This window comes from Polyergus mexicanus, unplaced genomic scaffold, assembly GCF_030449975.1.
Source record: "Polyergus mexicanus isolate NDT 795.1 unplaced genomic scaffold, iyPolMexi1.0 SCAF_2, whole genome shotgun sequence".
In the NCBI taxonomy this organism is placed as follows: Eukaryota; Metazoa; Arthropoda; class Insecta; order Hymenoptera; family Formicidae; genus Polyergus; species Polyergus mexicanus.
The window spans coordinates 1,935,486-1,954,448 of record NW_027223322.1 but is presented as its reverse complement, the minus strand read 5'-3'; the positions used below and the strand labels follow the sequence as shown (position 1 = coordinate 1,954,448).

At 40.2% G+C, this 18,963-nt stretch overlaps 2 protein-coding genes across 11 annotated transcripts; one reads left to right on the top strand and one right to left on the bottom strand.

Annotated features, from left to right (window-relative positions):
- Window positions 1-96: 96 nt before the first annotated feature.
- LOC138943574 (probable G-protein coupled receptor CG31760) lies at window positions 97-12,222 on the top strand. 6 transcript variants are annotated; one of them, XM_070314521.1, is made up of 19 exons: window positions 98-363; window positions 923-1,020; window positions 2,134-2,285; window positions 2,946-3,085; window positions 3,181-3,385; window positions 3,793-4,027; window positions 5,349-5,483; window positions 5,566-5,728; window positions 5,812-5,956; window positions 6,027-6,159; window positions 6,232-6,385; window positions 6,466-6,575; window positions 6,893-7,107; window positions 7,201-7,339; window positions 7,424-7,529; window positions 7,772-7,915; window positions 8,038-8,220; window positions 8,498-8,737; window positions 8,832-12,222. In XM_070314521.1, the coding sequence occupies exons 4-18, from the start codon at window positions 2,954-2,956 to the stop codon at window positions 8,714-8,716; spliced, it is 2,418 nt and encodes an 805-aa protein (XP_070170622.1). In that variant the 5' UTR covers window positions 98-363; window positions 923-1,020; window positions 2,134-2,285; window positions 2,946-2,953; the 3' UTR covers window positions 8,717-8,737; window positions 8,832-12,222. The 6 variants fall into 6 exon arrangements, with proteins under 6 accessions (XP_070170651.1, XP_070170622.1, XP_070170637.1 ...); XM_070314536.1 differs by having other exon boundaries at window positions 2,933-3,085; window positions 3,802-4,027; XM_070314510.1 differs by having other exon boundaries at window positions 2,933-3,085.
- Window positions 12,223-12,327: 105 nt separating this feature from the next.
- On the bottom strand, window positions 12,328-18,020 carry LOC138943594 (zinc finger and BTB domain-containing protein 14). Of its 5 annotated transcripts, none has more exons than XM_070314563.1 (6): window positions 17,937-18,020; window positions 15,477-15,721; window positions 14,739-15,130; window positions 14,372-14,581; window positions 13,864-14,226; window positions 12,328-13,786 (listed from the first exon to the last, which is right to left on the bottom strand). In XM_070314563.1, exons 2-6 carry the CDS (start codon window positions 15,694-15,696, stop codon window positions 13,562-13,564), a joined length of 1,410 nt encoding a protein of 469 aa, XP_070170664.1. In that variant the 5' UTR covers window positions 15,697-15,721; window positions 17,937-18,020; the 3' UTR covers window positions 12,328-13,561. The 5 variants fall into 5 exon arrangements, with proteins under 5 accessions (XP_070170664.1, XP_070170675.1, XP_070170672.1 ...); XM_070314574.1 differs by having other exon boundaries at window positions 17,923-17,977; XM_070314571.1 differs by lacking the exon at window positions 17,937-18,020 and adding an exon at window positions 16,663-17,642.
- Window positions 18,021-18,963: the final 943 nt, after the last annotated feature.

Sequence of the window (18,963 nt, the reverse complement as noted above, 5' to 3'; positions counted from 1 at the left end):
TGCGACGAAAAAGAGGCGCGATTAACGCGCCAAATTCTCCACGAGGCGCTTTAATCCGGCTTTTCGCGCCGCGGTATCGGAGCGAGGATGACATTTGATGCCGCGCACGCCCCAACGGCGACCCCGGCCCCTGGCCCCGGCAGGAGACAGCTGAGTCCTCGCCGAGTCACGAATGAGCCTTCGATGAGGGAGCTTCGTTCCTTTCGTGAAATCTCGTGTACCTTCGCCGGCGCTTATCATTACACGCCAATAAATCGCGCGTCGTTCTCATCGGTTGGTTGATAATCGTCTTGTCGCGGACACGTTGGAGATCCTCCGTGTTTACGCATTCACGCGGGAAACGAACTGTGTTAAATGTCGAGGGTAAGTGCGTGGATTCACTGTCCGCTGGATCATAGCCGTGATAATATTTCGAGATGATGACGATGAGTTTTCGATCTCGCGCTCTTTCTTCTCGACTCTATCATTTTATCACTCATTATATCATATATATTCATAAGATACATTAATAAGATAATTTATCTATATTATGTAAGAGTATAAATATATTTAATTTTTTTGAAGATATATTATAGATTACATCGTGAGGCATCAAACTATCTCGATGCAGGACGTGTAGATTTTTCGCGCGCGCGACGCACTTTTCGTCATTTTTGCCTGTACATTTGATCTTAATCTAATACAGTGGACTATTCGATAAGGCGATAAAAATTTCGTTCATTCCGTTCGTATACGAATGACGGTTTCGAGTAGCGTTCGCTGAAGAGACCGAATCGACATTTTATATTCTACAATGATATGTCAAAATATTCAGAATTTTTGCCAACCTTCGAAAAAAAATAGTCGCTCGTAATCATGTGTGATAAAAATTGCAAATGCATAAATGAGCGTATGTACATTATAAATTATCGTTATATTTCAGTGATTGGTAGAATGTTATGGTTCTGGTGCATGGAGATATTCACCGCACACAAGTAGCCCCGACTTGCGTACGGATAGGCTTCCGTGCGACCTGCGCGCGTAAGTTTTTAATCATTTTACGTAATTATTTTACGCAAATAAGATTCTATTCACCGGTAGTGAGACACCGAGTTCCACGTAAAGTAAATTTTTATATAAAATTCTAAAGAAAGAAGAACACAGTCGTATAAGGGTAAGTTATGACGTTAGCCCCTCGTCAGCCTATCGCGGTTTAATTTGCGTATCGTATAAAATAAAGTTGAAGGGTGAGAGAGATAGTGGGGGAGGGGAGAGAGAGAGATAGCAAGGACACCTCGAGGAGGAGAGAGGACGCGAGAGTTCTGGGGGTGGCTGTATCATGCCGGTGGCTGCATCGATCGTCTCTACTACTTGCTATAGCGGCCATTTTCTACAGACGCAAACAATACGACTACGCCGCGCCAGAAAAATACCGTAAATCACGATAGCGACTCGTCGTTGCCGTCACGAAGGCCGCATCGTCTAGACGGTTGCGAATCGGCCTGACACGTGGACCCTTTTCGGCGATTCACACGAGCATGACAGTTCGCGCCTGTTTTCTCTTCAATCGCTTTCATCGATTCCATTACGTTGCGCTATCTTGTCGGTTATATATTTTTCAAAACTCATCTCGATTATTTCGCAATGATAAATACAATTGTTCTCTCCCCCTCTTGACTTTTATACGCGACTTTTTTTATTAACTCACGGCGAGCCAATCACGCGATAGAGATAGCTGGATGGGTATGCGAGCGCGAACGATGATATGAGGGGGTTGTTGAGGTTTATTCAAGGTTGAGCGAACCTCACGTGTCGCTTGTCAAAGGCCAGGTAAATCGCTGGAAAAAAATGAACTCGCCTATATATCTCTACATTCTATTTTACGACACGTCGAGGAAACGAGATACGAAATCGAGTGATAGCGGGGCGACAGCCGTGCTAGTAATATCGACGACTCTGCCTTGTGCGTTCGTTCGATTTAAAATAGCAGAGTACGCTCGCGAATAGCGGAGAAATATCTTCGTCTTATCGAGCGGCTAACGCGATAATTATAATCGGGGAATTAATTAATCCGGCGTATCCGGTTGTTTGCACTCAACGGGGAGGGATGGGACGTGGTATCGTATTGTATCGTACGTTTTGTGTTCGACGTAGACGCGAGACCTTTCGACGAATCTCCGATGGAAGATCGAGAGGGCTGAATCGGAGGCGAAAATATGCCCGGGCGATCACCAGCCAGGGCGTACGAGCGGCCCATTGCGAGCGCGGGCCGCAAGCTCGCCGCTACTTGAATGTCACCGCCGGAGGTGAGATTATTACGATAAAATATGTTATAAGATATTTTGGGATCAATTTCCCGCGACAGTTTATTTGCCTATCGCGCGAATTCCGTATCGATGAAGCTTTGCAAAGTTGCTACAAATATAGCGCTTTTACTTGCGTACAATTAATCAGTCCGCGTATAGGATTTCATTTTTTATTTCCGAGAGGGTTAACGCAATAACGTTTCACGCGTTTTTTCCACACGTGGATGATTTTTCTTTATTTTTTTATTACCGTCTGCATATCCCATCGTGTTTAATAATCTTGATAGAAATATAAAATATTTATTAATTTTTTTATTTATAATATTCTTATATTTATTTATATTTATTTATAATTTTCTTCTTTAAATCTATTGACTTTTTTAAACCTCGTGTTATATTTTCTTTTAATATTGTAGAATATGTACTTAGGAAGCATTTATTTATTATTCACATCTATATATTCAATATTATTTTGCTTATTACAAAAAAATAAAAGATTAGTTAATGTTTTTGATGATATATTTATTTTTGCCCGAGGTATAAAAGAGAGGGTTGATTAAAATTTTATCAAATTACCTTACCTATTCTCGTGGTAAATTTTGCTTTCGAATAAATCAAACATCTCGGAGCTTTCGTTTCGTTACAAGAACAAATGACCAGGGCGCGGGATGGGCGAATCCTGGCTCTCGGTCTTACTCGCTGCCACGCTGACAACGATGACGATGACAGCGATGACGATAGCCGATCCATTTTCAACGCCGTCGACGATCACTCGTGACGATATCGTCGATTCCAAACTGGTTTGTCTTCATCAATCCTTATTTTATACGATTTTGGTAATTTTCCGAATTTTTTATTGATATCGTGTCGTTCTTTTTTCCTCATTATCACGAAGTCGCCCATCGAGGAAGCGCTGGACGTGATAGAGGCGGCATCAACAGGTTCCCTGGGAGAGGTGTGCGTCAATTCAGCGGGATTTAAATCATTACCAGCTGGTGTAGCTCTAGATTCGAGACGTTATGACACGGCGCGTCAGAAGATCGACTTGACCGCGATGATGCTCCAAAATCTCGGGGCTGTTGAGGCGATGCGACGTAACGGTGAGTTAAAGCCGTCGTGTATAAAAAAGCTAGTCCTAGAAAAAAATATTTGACATGTACATATATTTAATATTTATGTAATGGCGGTTATATTGTAGCTAAATGTTAAAAAAATCTTATCTCACACTTAACTATTTATCGGTATCGTCATATCCACCAAAGTAAAATAATTATTAAAGAGATAAGAAAAAATGAAAAATCTAGCGAGATACGTGCTATTTGATGAAGAAAGGGAAACTAAAATCGTCTCTCATAAATGATTCGGTATTAGTGTCCGATTCACAATCTATAGCTTCTTTCTTTCATCTGTGGCACCTGTTGCGCGTGTAGCGAGAGCAACGCGCACACCAAAAGTCGATCGTCGAACAGGATGGCGAGTACGTATGGCCAATAACAGATTCACGCAGCTCTTTTAGATGCCTTGACGAAGTCTCTGCTCGTGTCGGTGGACGATGCGTTGGAGGCGAGGGTGATAGCGCTAAACGCCTCTACCGGTACGGTGATTACCGCGGTATGGCTAAAGCGCAGCCCTGGAAGCGTAGGCGAGCCCTCCAAGGTCGAGAATCATGCGCTCCAACCCGGATCACAGCCGGACTCCAATTTACCGTGGTTCGAGAATGCAGGCAGCAGTGCTGGATTAAGGTTCGCCGCGTCGTCTATATTCGTCTACAAAAGTCAAATTTTCTGAAAATCTTTAATCTTTCTGTCGAGCAGTATTGCACGATAGTCCGATATTGGCGATATAATCGGAAAGATAGTTCTAGATAAAAAGATAAAGTAAAGAATCGGAAATGTTTTTTAGTCCAAAAGACCTAAAAGATTAGCATTATAATATTTTTTGTCTTTTAGAAAGCTTTTGATAACGTTACTTTATTTAACGTATCTTAACATAGCTGCTATCAGAGAATATAGAAATTCACTCAATATTTTATACAATATTTTTAAAAAATAATAGAAATTAATTAAAGCTGCCAAATTAAAGTTATTTATAAGGTATCGACATTATTTTTATTTTTTTAAATATAGTAATATATTTTTACTTATATTGTATATATATAATATATATATATATTCTCTGATAACCGCTATTGAATGGAATCCATAAATTTATGGTACAACGTTATATGGCAAATACAAATAAAAAAAATATCTAATTTTTTAATTTTTCTCGATTCTGAAAAGTTTCTTTTTATAAATAATTTATTCCATTTTTTTAATATATTTTTTCGCGTATAATCATTTTCTTTTTACATCCCTAATAACGGACCGCGCTATATTTATTTAAAGAAATGTTAGTAAGCACGCAAGGCACGCACGCACGCACACGCACCTTTACGCAGCTCTGTTTCGCACCTCTATTTCGTCGTTCATGTTTCGCACGTTGCCTTTCTCTTCTCTAGTAAGGTCTCGTTTATCGGAGTGAATTGTATAAATGAAATCTCTATGAGAAAAAGATCAATATTACTCAAAATTCAAAACAAGAATTATGCGAATGATTGTATAGAATTAATGCTGTATATTTTAAAAAAATTTTAAAAATATAAGAAAAGTTGGATAAATGTCTTAGAAGAGGATTCTTTATAGTAATTAACATAAATAAATTTACTTGCGTCTTTTCTTTGAAAAATATTTAGATATTAATGGTGGACAGATCCATATATTCGAGACGATTCGCCGAAAGAGAATCGCGCGCGCTGGACTTGTACAGGCGCTCCACGATCATTCATCATTCTTCATCATCCCGTACGAGCGTCAAGTCATAGAAACTCGATATTCGCGAACGATATGTAAACGATGAATTTTCTAAGACCTTAGCCTTCGTATCATAACGATCAATGGCAAATAACAATAATTGGGATGACCGTGAAGTGCTGGGCATATGACTCGTTGCACGAAAGACACGTGTTCATCAAGAGATATCGAAGTTTCTACGGCGGCTTGTGGCGTTTGCGTGTGATCCCAGGTCACCGAAATTCATGCAGTCACCGCCGATTGAATCCTACAGGGGTTGGTGGACTATCCCGTACTTTTCTTGCAAGACTCGCCGCTGGCTCATCTCATACAGCGTCAACGTACAATCGCCGGATGTTCGTCCCAGGTTAATATAACAGATCGCTTGATGATTTTAACTTACTCTCGTAGTAATAATCTAATTGTTGCAATTGGCATTTTCATTGAAGGGTACGAGAATTCATCAGTATAGATATTGATATAAGCGGGTTGGAGGTCAACCAATGCTCAACTGCATCGCCGCAAAATCGCAATGACGAGCTCGAGCATCTTTCCAGTAATCAAATAGCCTTCTTCAAGAACACACATAAGTGTCATACCGACACTACGCAGGTAAATGTCAAGTATTTTTTTTTTTTTTTGCGATATTTGTGTAGAAAAGTAAATAATATTTTTTCATTTTTTTTGTGCTTCAGTGCGTGTATCAGGGTCCAGATAGCCGAGTGAACGAAAATGGCGTGGGCGCTGGTTGGACGAAAGGCGCGTACGTGTGTAAGTGTCGGCAAGGTTTTTACAGCCTCAGTCATCATCGGGCGGGTTTCGACGGGATTCTCGTGGAAGGTCAGAATTAGTTGTTACTTGTTTATGTGTTGTAATCTTTTCCCTTTCTCTCCGTACGTATTTGTTACAGCCGCGTGGAAGGAAATGAGGGAGAACAAGAGTGACTTCTACGAGAGGACATTTCGATGTCTGCGCTGTGCACCAGGATGCGCCAGATGCAAGGGTCCCGAGCCTTGCCTTGCAACATACAATTGGCCCTTTAGGTATTTTTTTATGCTGCGCTTTATTTTGTCGCTTGACACCGTTATTTCAATCATGTCTTATCACTTTTCAAGAATCACGCTGTTAGCCGTTTCAATTTTTTGCGCGTTTGGCACCATCGTCCTGGTAGCGTACATGTATCAGCATCGTAAATTGAAAGTATTCAAGGTTGCTTCGCCGATATTCCTATCCATCACACTCTTGGGCTGCGCCTTGATGTATCTCGAGGTAGGTGCGGAGAAACGCTCCTCGCTTTCCCTTTTAATAAAAATTCCGTCGAGTATTAATTTAAAATGACATTTTCGTAGATGGCCGCCATATTCCCGGTTCTCGATATGTATTCGTGCATCGCCACAAAGTGGACGAGGCATATGGGATTCTGCATCTCGTATACGGCGCTGTTAATGAAAACCTGGCGGTAAATAATTATGATTAGCGTTATCACATAGTTGAAGCACTGAGAATGTAAGTGAACCGAGTCATATGATATTTTGGAAAAGAACTAGATAAAGCTATTATGTTATAATCGAAGAAATATGTACGAATGTGAATGAAGCGATTATTGATTCGAAGTGTAATATAATGATTTTTTTTCAAAAAGCTTGGTTGCTATAGCGAGTACCGCTCTTCAACAAATTTATCGCAATTGTGGGCTTGGTCTGCTCGTATCTTCAGCATTTCAATTTTACATAAATTCGTAATAGCAACATTTACATCTGACACTTTTATCTGTAGGGTTTCGCTCACGTATCGGGTGAAAAGTGCTCATAAAGTTAAACTTACGGACAAGCAGCTGTTGCAATGGATGGTGCCTATACTACTAGTGATGTTAATTTTTCTTGGAACGTGGACTGTTAGTTCGCCGCCTTACGCGGAAGTAATCACGGATAATCACGACTTGAAGTTTTACCAGTGTTCGTATAACTGGTGGGATCACAGCCTGGCTATCGGTAAATATAAAAAAGAAAGAAGGAAAAACAGCGACATAAAATATCAATAGATTAATTTGAATTTAATTGGCAATCTGTTAATAACATGAACAGGTGAAATTCTCTTTCTCGCCTGGGGCATAAAGGTTTGTTACAACGTGCGAAATGCGGAGAGTCTATTTAATGAGGCCCGTTTGATAAGTTACGCCATTTATAATATAGCCGCGGTGAACATAACCATGATAGCCATTCAGTACGTAATCATAATATAATATATCTATATTATATACAAACCTGAGTTCCTGGAAAATATATGTCGAACGACGTTTATCTGCAGCCTCTTCATATTTCCCCGTGCCGGGCCGGATATCAAATATCTGCTTGGCTTCCTGCGGACTCAACTTTCAACGTCTGTTACGGTCTTTCTTGTATTCGGTCCTAAAGTAAGATAATTATGACGACAGGATGAGATTAATAATTGCAACGATAAAATAGATATTGAAAAGATTTGTTTATGAATCGATTATTTAAGCTGTATTTATACTATTGTCAATCGACATAATTTGATAATAGTTTTCATGTCTCCTGATATGCTTGAATCGATTTTTTCAATATCTATTCTGTTCTTTTTAATTATATAACGATACATATAGCATTAGTATTATATTTTTAATTCTTATTTAAGGTGATCAGAGTATTGCGAGGCCAGGGAGATCAGTGGGATAGTCGAGCGAGAGCGCGAGGCGTCACCGCGAGCTTTTCTCTGAACGGGATCGGCTTGGTGCCGGAGGAAACGACGGATTTATACCAAGAAAATGAAGAGCTTAAGGTTTATAATTATACAATTTTCAGCACTTTTATATCTGCGCGAATGATGATGACAGCGAATAGAAATATTGAAGCAATTTTTCTTAGCAATTTTTGAAGTTGTATCTTAAATTTTACACTTAGGAGGAAATCCAAAAATTAGCCGCGAGAATTGAATTTATGAAGATAGTGCACATGGAGGTACACAACAGGCACATCAAGCCAAAGATGGGCGGTTACTTTAGCACGCATGGTCACGGTCATGGACACCCATCCGCCGGTCAGAGTTCCATCGCCAAGAGTTCGACGGCCAGTTTTATTCTCAAAGTATGTACCTAAATCGTTCTATCACATTTCAGTTCGATTAACCCTAGCATACGTAGTGTTTTTAAAGTCCGACGACATAAAAATGAAGTAAAAGCTTCCGTCATCTTGTTTCTGAAATCTGATTCGATTTTTCTTGGTGGATCTTTCGGACACTGCGTAAACGCACAATCGCGTATACTAAGGTTAACGCGAAAGTTTATAACTTTCGCATCGACTCGCCTTCTCTCGAGTCTGCTACAAGAGCGTTTTGGGAAATAAATTGGAGTAATTTATTGAGCAGACGGCCGTGGAGCGAGGTGCAACGGCAGCCGCAGTCGCGGCCGTCGAGGATTCGACTTTCCCGTCCGGAAGTCTACACAGAGCGCGAAGAATGGAAATGTTGAGGGAAAGGAAAGCGGAAAGGGAGAGGGAGCGCGAGAAAGAGCGAAATAAGGACAAGGAACAAAAGGAGAAATCCCAGCAGGAGAAACCGCGAGAATCGAGTGGCGAGGTTTGACTAGTGATTAATAGCGAGGAGGTAAATAACTCGGTTCTTACTTAATCTTGGCGCTTTTTTATTGATCCGCCTATGCCTTTTTTTCTTCTATCATGATTTTTTCCTCCGCCAATAGGTATGGTTGTGACGAAGACAGTGTTTCGAAAGCAAGAAAACGAGGAAAAACTTATATCCGCGGAAGAAAAGGAGGAAGAAGAAATTGGAAAAATTCAGGTTGTATCCTCTAATGGACAGGAGACTGCCCGTATTTGTATAAAATGCCATATAATCAAAACCATCGCGTTCACTGTCTTCGCGCCATTATGATAGTGATATCTTGGTAATTACTAGAGTGATGTACGATATATATCTTAAAATTATAAAATCTCTATCGAATCGAGAACGTACGAAGAGGGAAAGACGACGACGATGGCATTCCATGTTCCTATCCGTCTTGCAGCAGCGACAACATCGTTGTCTTCAAGGACATGGCGTATTGTTATTATATAATTTCAATAATATTTTCTTTCCGATATAAAAAACATTCTCGAATGCAATGGACGTCACATCAATGCAACACGATTAGCTCTAAAACAAATTGAGTTTCTAAAAAACAAATGTGTTTCGTTGAGAATTTAGACGGAGCAAAGGAAAGAAAACTGTAATACCGAGCTGTCACAAATGCACAAAGAATGCACAGGCGAATCGTCGTGGCTTCAACGATACGATTCCGCTTTCCGCAAGTGTAATGTGTCGCTTCGTTGCGAGCATTCGATAGAATTGTAAAAAACGCGTGTGTGTTCTTAAGTTTCTCTTATTGAAATCGTTTACGTCCATTTGCGACGACGCGCGCGCTTTTGCCAAACACAGAATCGCAGAGATCTTTCTCAATATTAAGAACAAAAGAGGGGACGATAAAGGAATCCCTTCTTAAATGTTACATAAGCGTCATGTTCTCGGGTTTTAAATACATTTCTCAGGCAATTTTATCATGCCAGAATGAAACATCATCTATTCTTGAAAGATATACAAATATCACAATTTGAATGTAAATGTTAATTTAAGTAGTAATAATATACATATAATACGAGTAAAATAGGGACGTACTTTTCCGACTTGGACGTTTGACAGGCTTGATCAATAAGTGTCATTGAATGTATGGAATTTCTTTATTTAATTTTATCTCCGAATCATATTCGATGCAATATGTAATTCTTCTTTGCGCTCCTTCTTATTCTTTCATTTATATTATTTTTTATTTAATTTGAAATATATTTTGTTTATAGTTTTCATAGAGATTTCAAATGTAGAGTTACATTTAAAATTGCAAACAACCGAGCGATAATTATTCGTAACAAGATTGTATAAATGTTAACATAAATGTGACAATAAAGTTACACAAGGGCTGTAAAAGAATATCAACTTTGTTGACGATCGTAAAGTTGTTCGCGTCTGTGGTAAAGAGAAAAAGAAATAAATCAAAACGAGAAGAAAGCTAAAAAGAAAGATAGAGATATAAAAAATTGTACGATTAACAAGATCTTTGCCTTGTTGGTTTACACTTTTTTAAGAGCTTACGTTTTCACGATAGAATGCTGTTATTATAAATCGCGTACAGTTGTATGTTAACAACGACCGACAGATATTGCTGTTTGTGTCTAAGATATTTATCGTTAGTAATATCGTTGTTGTTGAATATATGACTGGATGGAATGGAGATGAGTGATGCAAATATGTGTGTTACAAGTACAATATAGATATATTCGATTGATGAAGAATTTATCGAACATAGTAAGCCCTGCGAGACTCATATTATGAGATCGTATGGATCGATTTACTTTAATTTCTTTAAGATATCACATTGCAATATCTTTGTCTTGAACGACTCTCTCTGTTCATTCTGCTACGATAATTACGTTTAATTAACGATTAACTTTGAACATCGATAGTCGTTTCCGTTTTATCGGAATAATTTTCAAATAGCGAATATAAATATTCGCGACATAGATATAATTTTTAATAAGCACACATTTTTTGCACTCTTACGTTTATCTAATCTAAATATATTAAAGACATACGAAAGTATCGATTCGTCGAGCAGATTGTCAATTGGTAAATAAGCACGGTGAGTCAATTTGAGGATCATCACGAATCGAATCTGTCGCGCGGAAGCCTGATCTCGAATTTTAAGCCGTAAATCGGTGATCCATTGGAGGGAGGGAGAGAGAGAGAGAGAGAGAGAGCGCATTTCGCGTATAAATAATATACAGATGTATATCCATTATTTGTTTAAGAGTATTATGGCGTAATGGACAGAAAGATTTTCACACACATTTACATTTCCCCGATTAAGTACAAACGACAATGCGATAATGATCCCGTTGCGTTGCCTTATGTGCGCTCGATGTAAATCGTAAAATGCGCTATATAGCTTGTGGCGCGCGCGATAGTTCGTGATAATCGATCGTAAGAGATGAATCTGCTTTCAGTGTTGCGTATTATACGTGTGAAAAATCCGCTTTGTTTACAAGAGAAAGGGAAAGAGAGAAGCAGTGCGATGTCTCTGTGTTAAAATCGACAAGCAATCGCGAGTTTGATCCATGTAAGATTCTATCCGTAAACAGTGTTATTTTCTCGATACAAAGAGGGAAGGAGTCGAGAGGCTTACGATCGCGCGGATAATCAAGTATCAAGCGCACGCGAGAGGAAAATCTAACGCGCTCGATCCCCATCCCTGCCTCGCCGAACAAATCAAAAACATATGTAGAACCGAACACATATTTGTAAAAAAGATATACTGTGTCAGTGAATACAATAATCTTGGAAGCTAATGTAATAAATTTTCTTTCTGCATTTCCCTTTTCAGTTCGATGATTTGAGCGGGTGAACGTACTCAAAATTAAATTGCAGAATGTTTAGAAGGCGGAAAGATTTTTCTTTTTTACTCGCTTGAAAATTTATTTTGTTCATTCATTTATTTACACGCGCTACATACTATATATAGAATGTAAGATATGAACCTTTCGCACCTCGTTGTTCGCTCGTATAGCGACTAAGGTATCCGGTATCACTGGAAACAATTGCACATTGCCAGGGAAAAATATAGAAATACGGATGATGAACAGTGATCTCCGTAAGATCGGGCAACAGCCATTCAACAAAACAGAATGCACAGAATTTGTACAACCAACAACTAATTATACAACAATTATAACCAATTATAAGGACATTGACATCACACTTCGACGTATGTACAAACGCGAATGTTTTAAAAATTAGGACTAAATTCGCGAATGAGTAGTGTAACTAGGACAAAATGTCAATGTCGTCGGCATTGCACGAAAATCTTAAGCTCTATGAAAAAATACCGCTACATGTGTCCCGAATCTAAACGAATCGTAAGGAATCCTAGGCCCATTCATTTACGCTAAGGATGCGCGGATATTCACGACGATCTTAAAATCAGGTCAGATGTGACTCGAATTTTTCCTCGAATCTTTTCGATACTACGATGAATTTTATCGGATTACCCGAAATAAAATGGTTATGCCAATTATTTCGATTGTTTTCAGATTTTATTTATTATATACATATATAAATAATGTATGTATGGATTTTATATACATATACATATATATATATATATATATATATATATATATATATTTCATTTATATATACATCTATAAATAGAATATATATTGTATATCTAATCTCTATTATATCTGAATTTTTCTTTTTCTTAAGCTAAAAGAAAAAAATACTCTCTTAAACCAAGAAGGAAATCCGATAAAATTGTACATCCCGATAAGATTCGAGTGAGCCGAGATATCGAGCACTCTCGAGATGCCTCGAGTATCCAAAGAGTTTCAAAATTCGTTATCAAATTCGATTCGATTTAAAGACATCGGAACCGAATGTGCATCGGATACGCGGAAAATTTAGCGAGCACTCGCACATCCCTGATTTACGCCGTTACGTGATAGAATATCGTACGCGTATAGTCTAATATTTGGACATTTGTACTTGACATATTATATACTCGCGCGTATGACAAAATATTATTACATAGGCATGACTCACACTGTATCAGACATCATTGTGTAATACGCTCTGGCTATTAAATTATGCGCTTTTTGTAAAATTTTACGTTATCAGATGAGATAGTTCATGCGCTTTTTCGTACAATACGACTGCTATACGGTTATCCCCATACGTAAAGATTATCCCATGCATCTTATTATATTATCTAACTCGATTGAATTGAGTTGGCCATCAATTGGCAGATTGTATGGATTTTATTGAAAATTATATTATAAGTGTACGGTAATGTGTGTATCTTCTGGGTGAAGATACATCGAGAGACTGAGATTGTTTACAGTGAAAGTCAGGCCGCATTTCTTCACATTATTTGGTCGGGTTAATAGAGCGCAGATATCCCTTGATTCTTTGATCGTTTGATACTAGCGGTGACGATATGTCGAGTCGATTATAATAATCGATTTTCTCAACCCTCGTTCATGCCGTTCTAAATTCTTTGGAGGCTCGTGCGCTTTGGTAATAACGTTAGTAGTCGATATCTCAGGTACTTACGTTAAACTAACGTTAAATTCGCAGTAATAGCGCGAGTGTTCTTGTGACTTTTTGCATACTTTTATACGTATATAACCGATTGGAACAAGGAGGCGTTTTATAATCCTCATTGAATTAAAATAAATTCGAAGAAAAGGATACCACGACCTTTCGTAGAAGTTCGATAGATTTCTTCCTTCATTACGTTGCGTTGATCTTTCACGCGGCGCGGTCTTGTATGATAGAAAAATATGTTTTACGAATATTTAAATCCAGGTTACTAAAAAGATTCTATTAAACAATATCCTGACCATTTTCGACTTGGCAACTACGGTTATCCTTTTCCCTTTGAGACAAGTCGTCCTCTTCTTGAGGCGCTTCTTTCCTCTTGCCGTCATCTGCGGCATTCCCAGCATTTTCGCTCTTATTTGTCGAATTCGCAGAATGCGATTTATTCAATAGCGAGCTAAATTCGCCAAACTTGAGAATCTCTTCCATCGCGGATTGTTCTAAATTAACCTGAAATGTGTACAGTTATCTAATTATAAAATTATTTTTGAAAAATTTTCTAAATCATTCTTCCATTAACGTACTACCTTACGTGGTCTGCCACGTTTTCCCTTTCCCGGTAACGAGGATACCGTCTGACTGCTACCCTTCCTCTTTGGCCACTGCAAATGTGAATCCAGATGTTGCTTGAGCTTGTCCTGTCTAGCGAACATTCGCGGACAGATACTACAGGCGAACGGTCTTTCGCCCGTATGCACTCTTCTGTGCCTCGCCAAGTGCGAAGCTCTCGTGAAAGCTAATGTGCAAAGGTCGCAGGAGAAAGGCTTATGCTGCGCCCTTTCTGATTTGCTGGGTATTCTGGCCTCTTTCCCTTCGTTTCCTCTCTTCAAGACTTCAATCTTTCTTTTTATTCCTGTTTTTGACGGTTCCTCCGAGCCTTTCGAAGTTTCCTATACGAGCAAATTTACAATTGTGCCGTCTTGAAAGCATCTTGCAATTATTAGAGTCGAAAAAGCATTATTTTACATCAGTAGAGGAGATGACAGAGAAAAGGAAGCAACTTTCTGATAAATTTTCATAGACGATAATTCTCACCTGTACCGCACCCGATATTGCGACATCCGTGGATCCGTCATTGAAATTGGGCTCAAGTTTGACGACTCTTGAGGAATCCTCGTAGCTCGATTCTCGCGAGGAGTCTTTCGATTCTAAAGGGTCGCTGTTTCGTGTCACACGACCTACAGATACCCTCTTTTGCCCTTTGAATCTAGTTTCTCGCTTGTACATGGGTGGTGGTATACGTCTCTGGAAGTCATCGATACATTTACATCGAGAGAGAGACACAATTGCCTCTTGAATTAATTAAGAATGATTCTCCGTATTGAGGTGGATTAAAATCAAGCGTAAATGACGAATAGAATCTTGGAAGTAAAAGAGCAAAGCTAAAAGTGGTCAAGCTTACAATTTGCGTTTCTGTGGATCGCGGAAGCTCGTCGAAACTATCCTCGTGCCCGTCGATTACCATCGGATCGTCCTCCACTTCGATATCCTCCACTTTAATATGGTCTTCTATGGAATCAACGGTCGAGTGTTTTGGCAAAAAAGGAATCACCGATGGTTCTTTGATATATTCGGTAGTGTGTACTCTGGTTTCAATATGGCATCGTTGCATCCGCGTTTCGACCCTCGTGTAGAGATTACGGTTACTCTCTTGATTTTTCTGTTCTCCGGAGAGACCGCGTATCTCCAAGTCTGTCGCAGTTTTTATCAGCGAGGGTAGATGCTCCTCCGCTACATCGATGGATCCTCTGTACATGAAGTCCAAGAGACATTCCATCTCTTCCACGGCTACGCCTAAACATTAAATGTCAAATACATAGAGTGCTCATTTTACAATTCCCCTTAATAAATTTAAAAATAGTGTAAAGTATTGCAAGCTATTTATTTCAAAATAAAAAATAGCAATAACTTTTTCATTTTCTATGCAATATATAGAATACTGTTGTCATAGCACATAATAGCTTTACCTGTGAAAATACCTTGTATAAAAAATTCAACGAATCTCGAGTATTCAATAATTTGACTTGCAAAATCGAGATTTTTTTTGGCAATGTCAGTGAATTCGCAAACGCGATTTATTAAGTATGCGTTTGATCGAAATGTTACAAAAGTTTTGCTAAAGCACGTCATCGATGTATACCTTTTAAAATGAGAATGGGTTGTTCTCCATAATGTTCTTTAAAGACTCTTTCGAAGTAAGGGCTACATGCTGCCAGTACCAGCCTGTGGGCCCTCAACATGCCGCCTTGACAAGCTAACGTTGCATCTGTCAATGAGCCGCTCTTGTAAAGAGCCTCGAACAAACCCGACAGGTTCGCCAGGTGATTGTTCCACGTAAGATTGAACGTCTTCTCGCCCATATTTTTATCGAGTATTATCAAATCCCTAAAATATATTATATACACATAAAACTTCTTCGTGATTGTGTATAAAAACAATATATATTATGTATACATATACACGTTCTCTTATAATATGTATAATAAATAGAACATTCTAAGAGATTCTCGAATTATCAACGATCTATTATATCGTTATGTATTGTTGTATGCAATTTTAATTAATCATAACATTGAGAATATTTGTTTTATACAACTTTGTGTTGTTCTAAGAATGGTCTTAGTGTACTCCATTTTATTTCGTTTATTGTTGTTACATCGCTCTTAAATAATATTTATATAATTATATATTTATATATTACATTATATTATAATTATATATTTACATTACACATTTATATATTTATATAATATATAATATAATTATATATTATTAGTAAAGACAAAATCGCTTGCACTTTTTTCTCTGTCACGGAAGATTTACAGAAAATAAATAAAAAATCTCGAATATTTTCACTTACAATTAAAATTGCGGATTAAAATATATTTCCCGATACATCATAATCGAGCGGAAAGAATCTCTCTTAATCGAGTGTAACTTATAAACTCGCGTAAATGCGGCGCAAACATGCCGCACTTATTATCGTAACAGTAGGCACAGCAGTTATTAATCGTCATACACGCGGAATATTAATATCCTCGCCTTCCGCAATCCGTAATCGTTGCATCATAAGTGAAATAATCGCGGTCGTGAGTCGCGTGTAGTCGGGGGACGCGGGGGCGACGGGGGAGTCTCGTGTCGTTTTAATTGACACGTTCCGCACAATTATTCCGATCTCCGTACACAGACATATTCACGAATACAGTCACATATTCGTAGTCGATTGTGTATCGCGGAACTTGTTGTACATAGCCGTTTGAATGTCATTGAATCACGACGATCCCGATATTTAAGTCTACGTAAAGATTGGTACCGCGCGAGCTCACCTTGGAAGAGGGCACTCCCGACTCCGCAATATCTCGGGATCTCGTATTAAAATCACGCAGTTTCTTCCTCGAATCTTTTGTCTTTTGTAAACATATGTGGCCTCTGTGCGATTGTAATGCTGTAGAATTCACGATCTCCGCGATAACAACGGATTACCCTTGTGAATTGAGCATAACAGACGTTGTTGGTAAACTAGCGGGGATGGAAATATCGCTCGAGAAAGACATGTCTCGAAAGAGAGTTCTCCAGGAGGGCTACCCAGTACGCGACCGAGAGACCGCGTTCAGCGTGTGCGTGTATACGCGTGTGCGTGTATACGACTAGGCTTTAAACGAGACGGATAGTCATGCGCAGTCGTGAACCCTCGCGTTGCCTCGATCCATAATTTTGTTGCTGGACCCCCCCACGAGCATTTCCAAGGGATTCCCGTTCCGTACTCGGGAATTGGCCAAACGCACCCTTTTTTTTCCATCATCCTGTCACGACCGGAAGAAACTCGGATGGACGTGGTTCGGTCGAAATGGACGATGCTTTCGCGAAGCGAAGACAATTAGCTTCGTCGCTTTGCAACGATGAATTTTTCTTTCTTTTTTCTTTTTTTACTTCGTCGAAATAAGAGGCGCTCGAGGGAGATTTCGCGGAATTTATATATTCAACTGGAAATCTCAGTTGAACGAAAGGAGATAAAAGAGAGAGAGAGAGAGCAAAAGTCAACAGTGGGAGAGAATCACGTGTGTATAGTCGCTCTTGATATAGGTATACGTTTCGAAAGTGATCGTGGCAGCGCTCGTAGAATCGTCGCTCGAATAATTTTGCCTTAAATGACAAGTCCCGGGAAGACCTTGAGGCCACGAGCATTTCCGTTTTAGCGTCCGATCGAGACATCGATACATAAAAGTTGATTCGAGCGAAGAAAACGACGAGAGAGATGCTGACGGCGCGAGTGCGCCGATAGAGCGTCGCTCACGTGCGACTTGCGTATACATAGGCGAGGGGGAACGCGAAAAATGACAAAAAGCAGAGGAGAGCGAGGCTTATACACGTGACTAACGTGTCGAGGAATGCGCGAGTTTAGCGCGAAGGAGAGAGAGACGCTCGACGTCGCGTCGCATCGCCGCGCCATTGCGGTGCCCCGCGCGCCCCATGTTGCCTCTCTCTCTCTCTCTCTCGCCGAGCTCTATTAATATCCGCGCCTCGACGTCGACGTCGTCGTCGCGCCTCGGAAACGCGACGAAGGCGAGATCGAAGGCGCGGCTTACCTCTGACCACGTACCTATTCGGTGTCTTACAGATATCTCTCGCGACCGATTCGCCGAATAGGGATAGTCGTCCCGGCCACCCCGGATGCTGTCTGCGACGTATCCTCGGCGTATTCGAGGACAGGTAGACCTCCCCGCAGGTAGACGAAGCGATGGAGCCGGGCAACGATGATGAGCGCGATATTTTTCGTTTGGAGGGGCAGTACCCGTATATATCGAGATGTATTATATATATATATATATATTTTGTATATTACTATGAGAGGGGCACGGCGCACACGGTGTAACGACGTGCTGGGGCTCCCTCGACCGAATCGCGACTGATATCATTTCCAGCGGGGGACTATAGGATCGGCAGCCAGAACCCCACCAGGGGGTCTTCGTGCAACCCCCACGCGGTGTCGTAGTAGTCGTGCACATCGTCGACATCGTCGTCGTCGTCGTGTGCCGACCTCTCGAAACCCCCCGCGCACGCATACGCACACGCGCACACTGTACGTGTAATGCGTGCCACAGGGAGAGTTATCGTCTCCCTCTTTCTCCCTCTCTTCTCTTTTCCCTCATTTTCTCTCTTTCGGCTCAAGCCCCGATTTCACGTCGTTCATCTTTGTCTCTTCAAATCGAATAGTCTCTCCGGTTGTGTACCCGTCTCGCTCCCGCTACGACCCTCTCCCGCCCCCACCCCACCCCACCCCCCTTCCCCTCGTGCTCGGCCCCCTTCGCTTCGCTACGCGTCGCGCGGGTGCCTTACCAACGCCCGGCGCGTCGCGACGTACCCAGCGACTTTATCCACCCTGAATCCTCGCCTATACAAGGGGTTGCCTCTCGCCAGGCGAAAACGACACTCCTTTCTCTCTTGGCGTATAACGAGCTCGAATTTTTCTTTTTATTTTTTCTTTTACATTGTTCCTTCGCCCCGCGCGTATATAAGGGATGGTATCCGGGGGAGATATTCGAATATTCCCGATTCGCGCATAATTTACATCCGTTCGTGTATAAACGACTATCGACATTTCGATAATGCAAAACTTCGATAAAGAT

What these genes read in the sequence shown, in the direction of transcription:
- LOC138943574 (XM_070314521.1), top strand. Translation starts at nt 2,954, where the DNA reads ATGGGCGAATCCTGGCTCTCGGTCTTACTCGCTGCCACGCTGACAACG. An exon ending in CGACGGGATTCTCGTGGAAG is followed by an intron (nt 5,957 to 6,026) that starts GTCAGAATTAGT and finishes TATTTGTTACAG; the next exon opens with CCGCGTGGAAGGAAATGAGG. An exon ending in CGGCCAGTTTTATTCTCAAA is followed by an intron (nt 8,221 to 8,497) that starts GTATGTACCTAA and finishes TAATTTATTGAG; the next exon opens with CAGACGGCCGTGGAGCGAGG.
- LOC138943594 (XM_070314563.1), bottom strand. Translation starts at nt 15,696, where the DNA reads ATGGGCGAGAAGACGTTCAATCTTACGTGGAACAATCACCTGGCGAAC. An exon ending in GATCCACAGAAACGCAAATT is followed by an intron (nt 14,582 to 14,738) that starts GTAAGCTTGACC and finishes GATGACTTCCAG; the next exon opens with AGACGTATACCACCACCCAT. An exon ending in AACGTGGCAGACCACGTAAG is followed by an intron (nt 13,787 to 13,863) that starts GTAGTACGTTAA and finishes TACACATTTCAG; the next exon opens with GTTAATTTAGAACAATCCGC.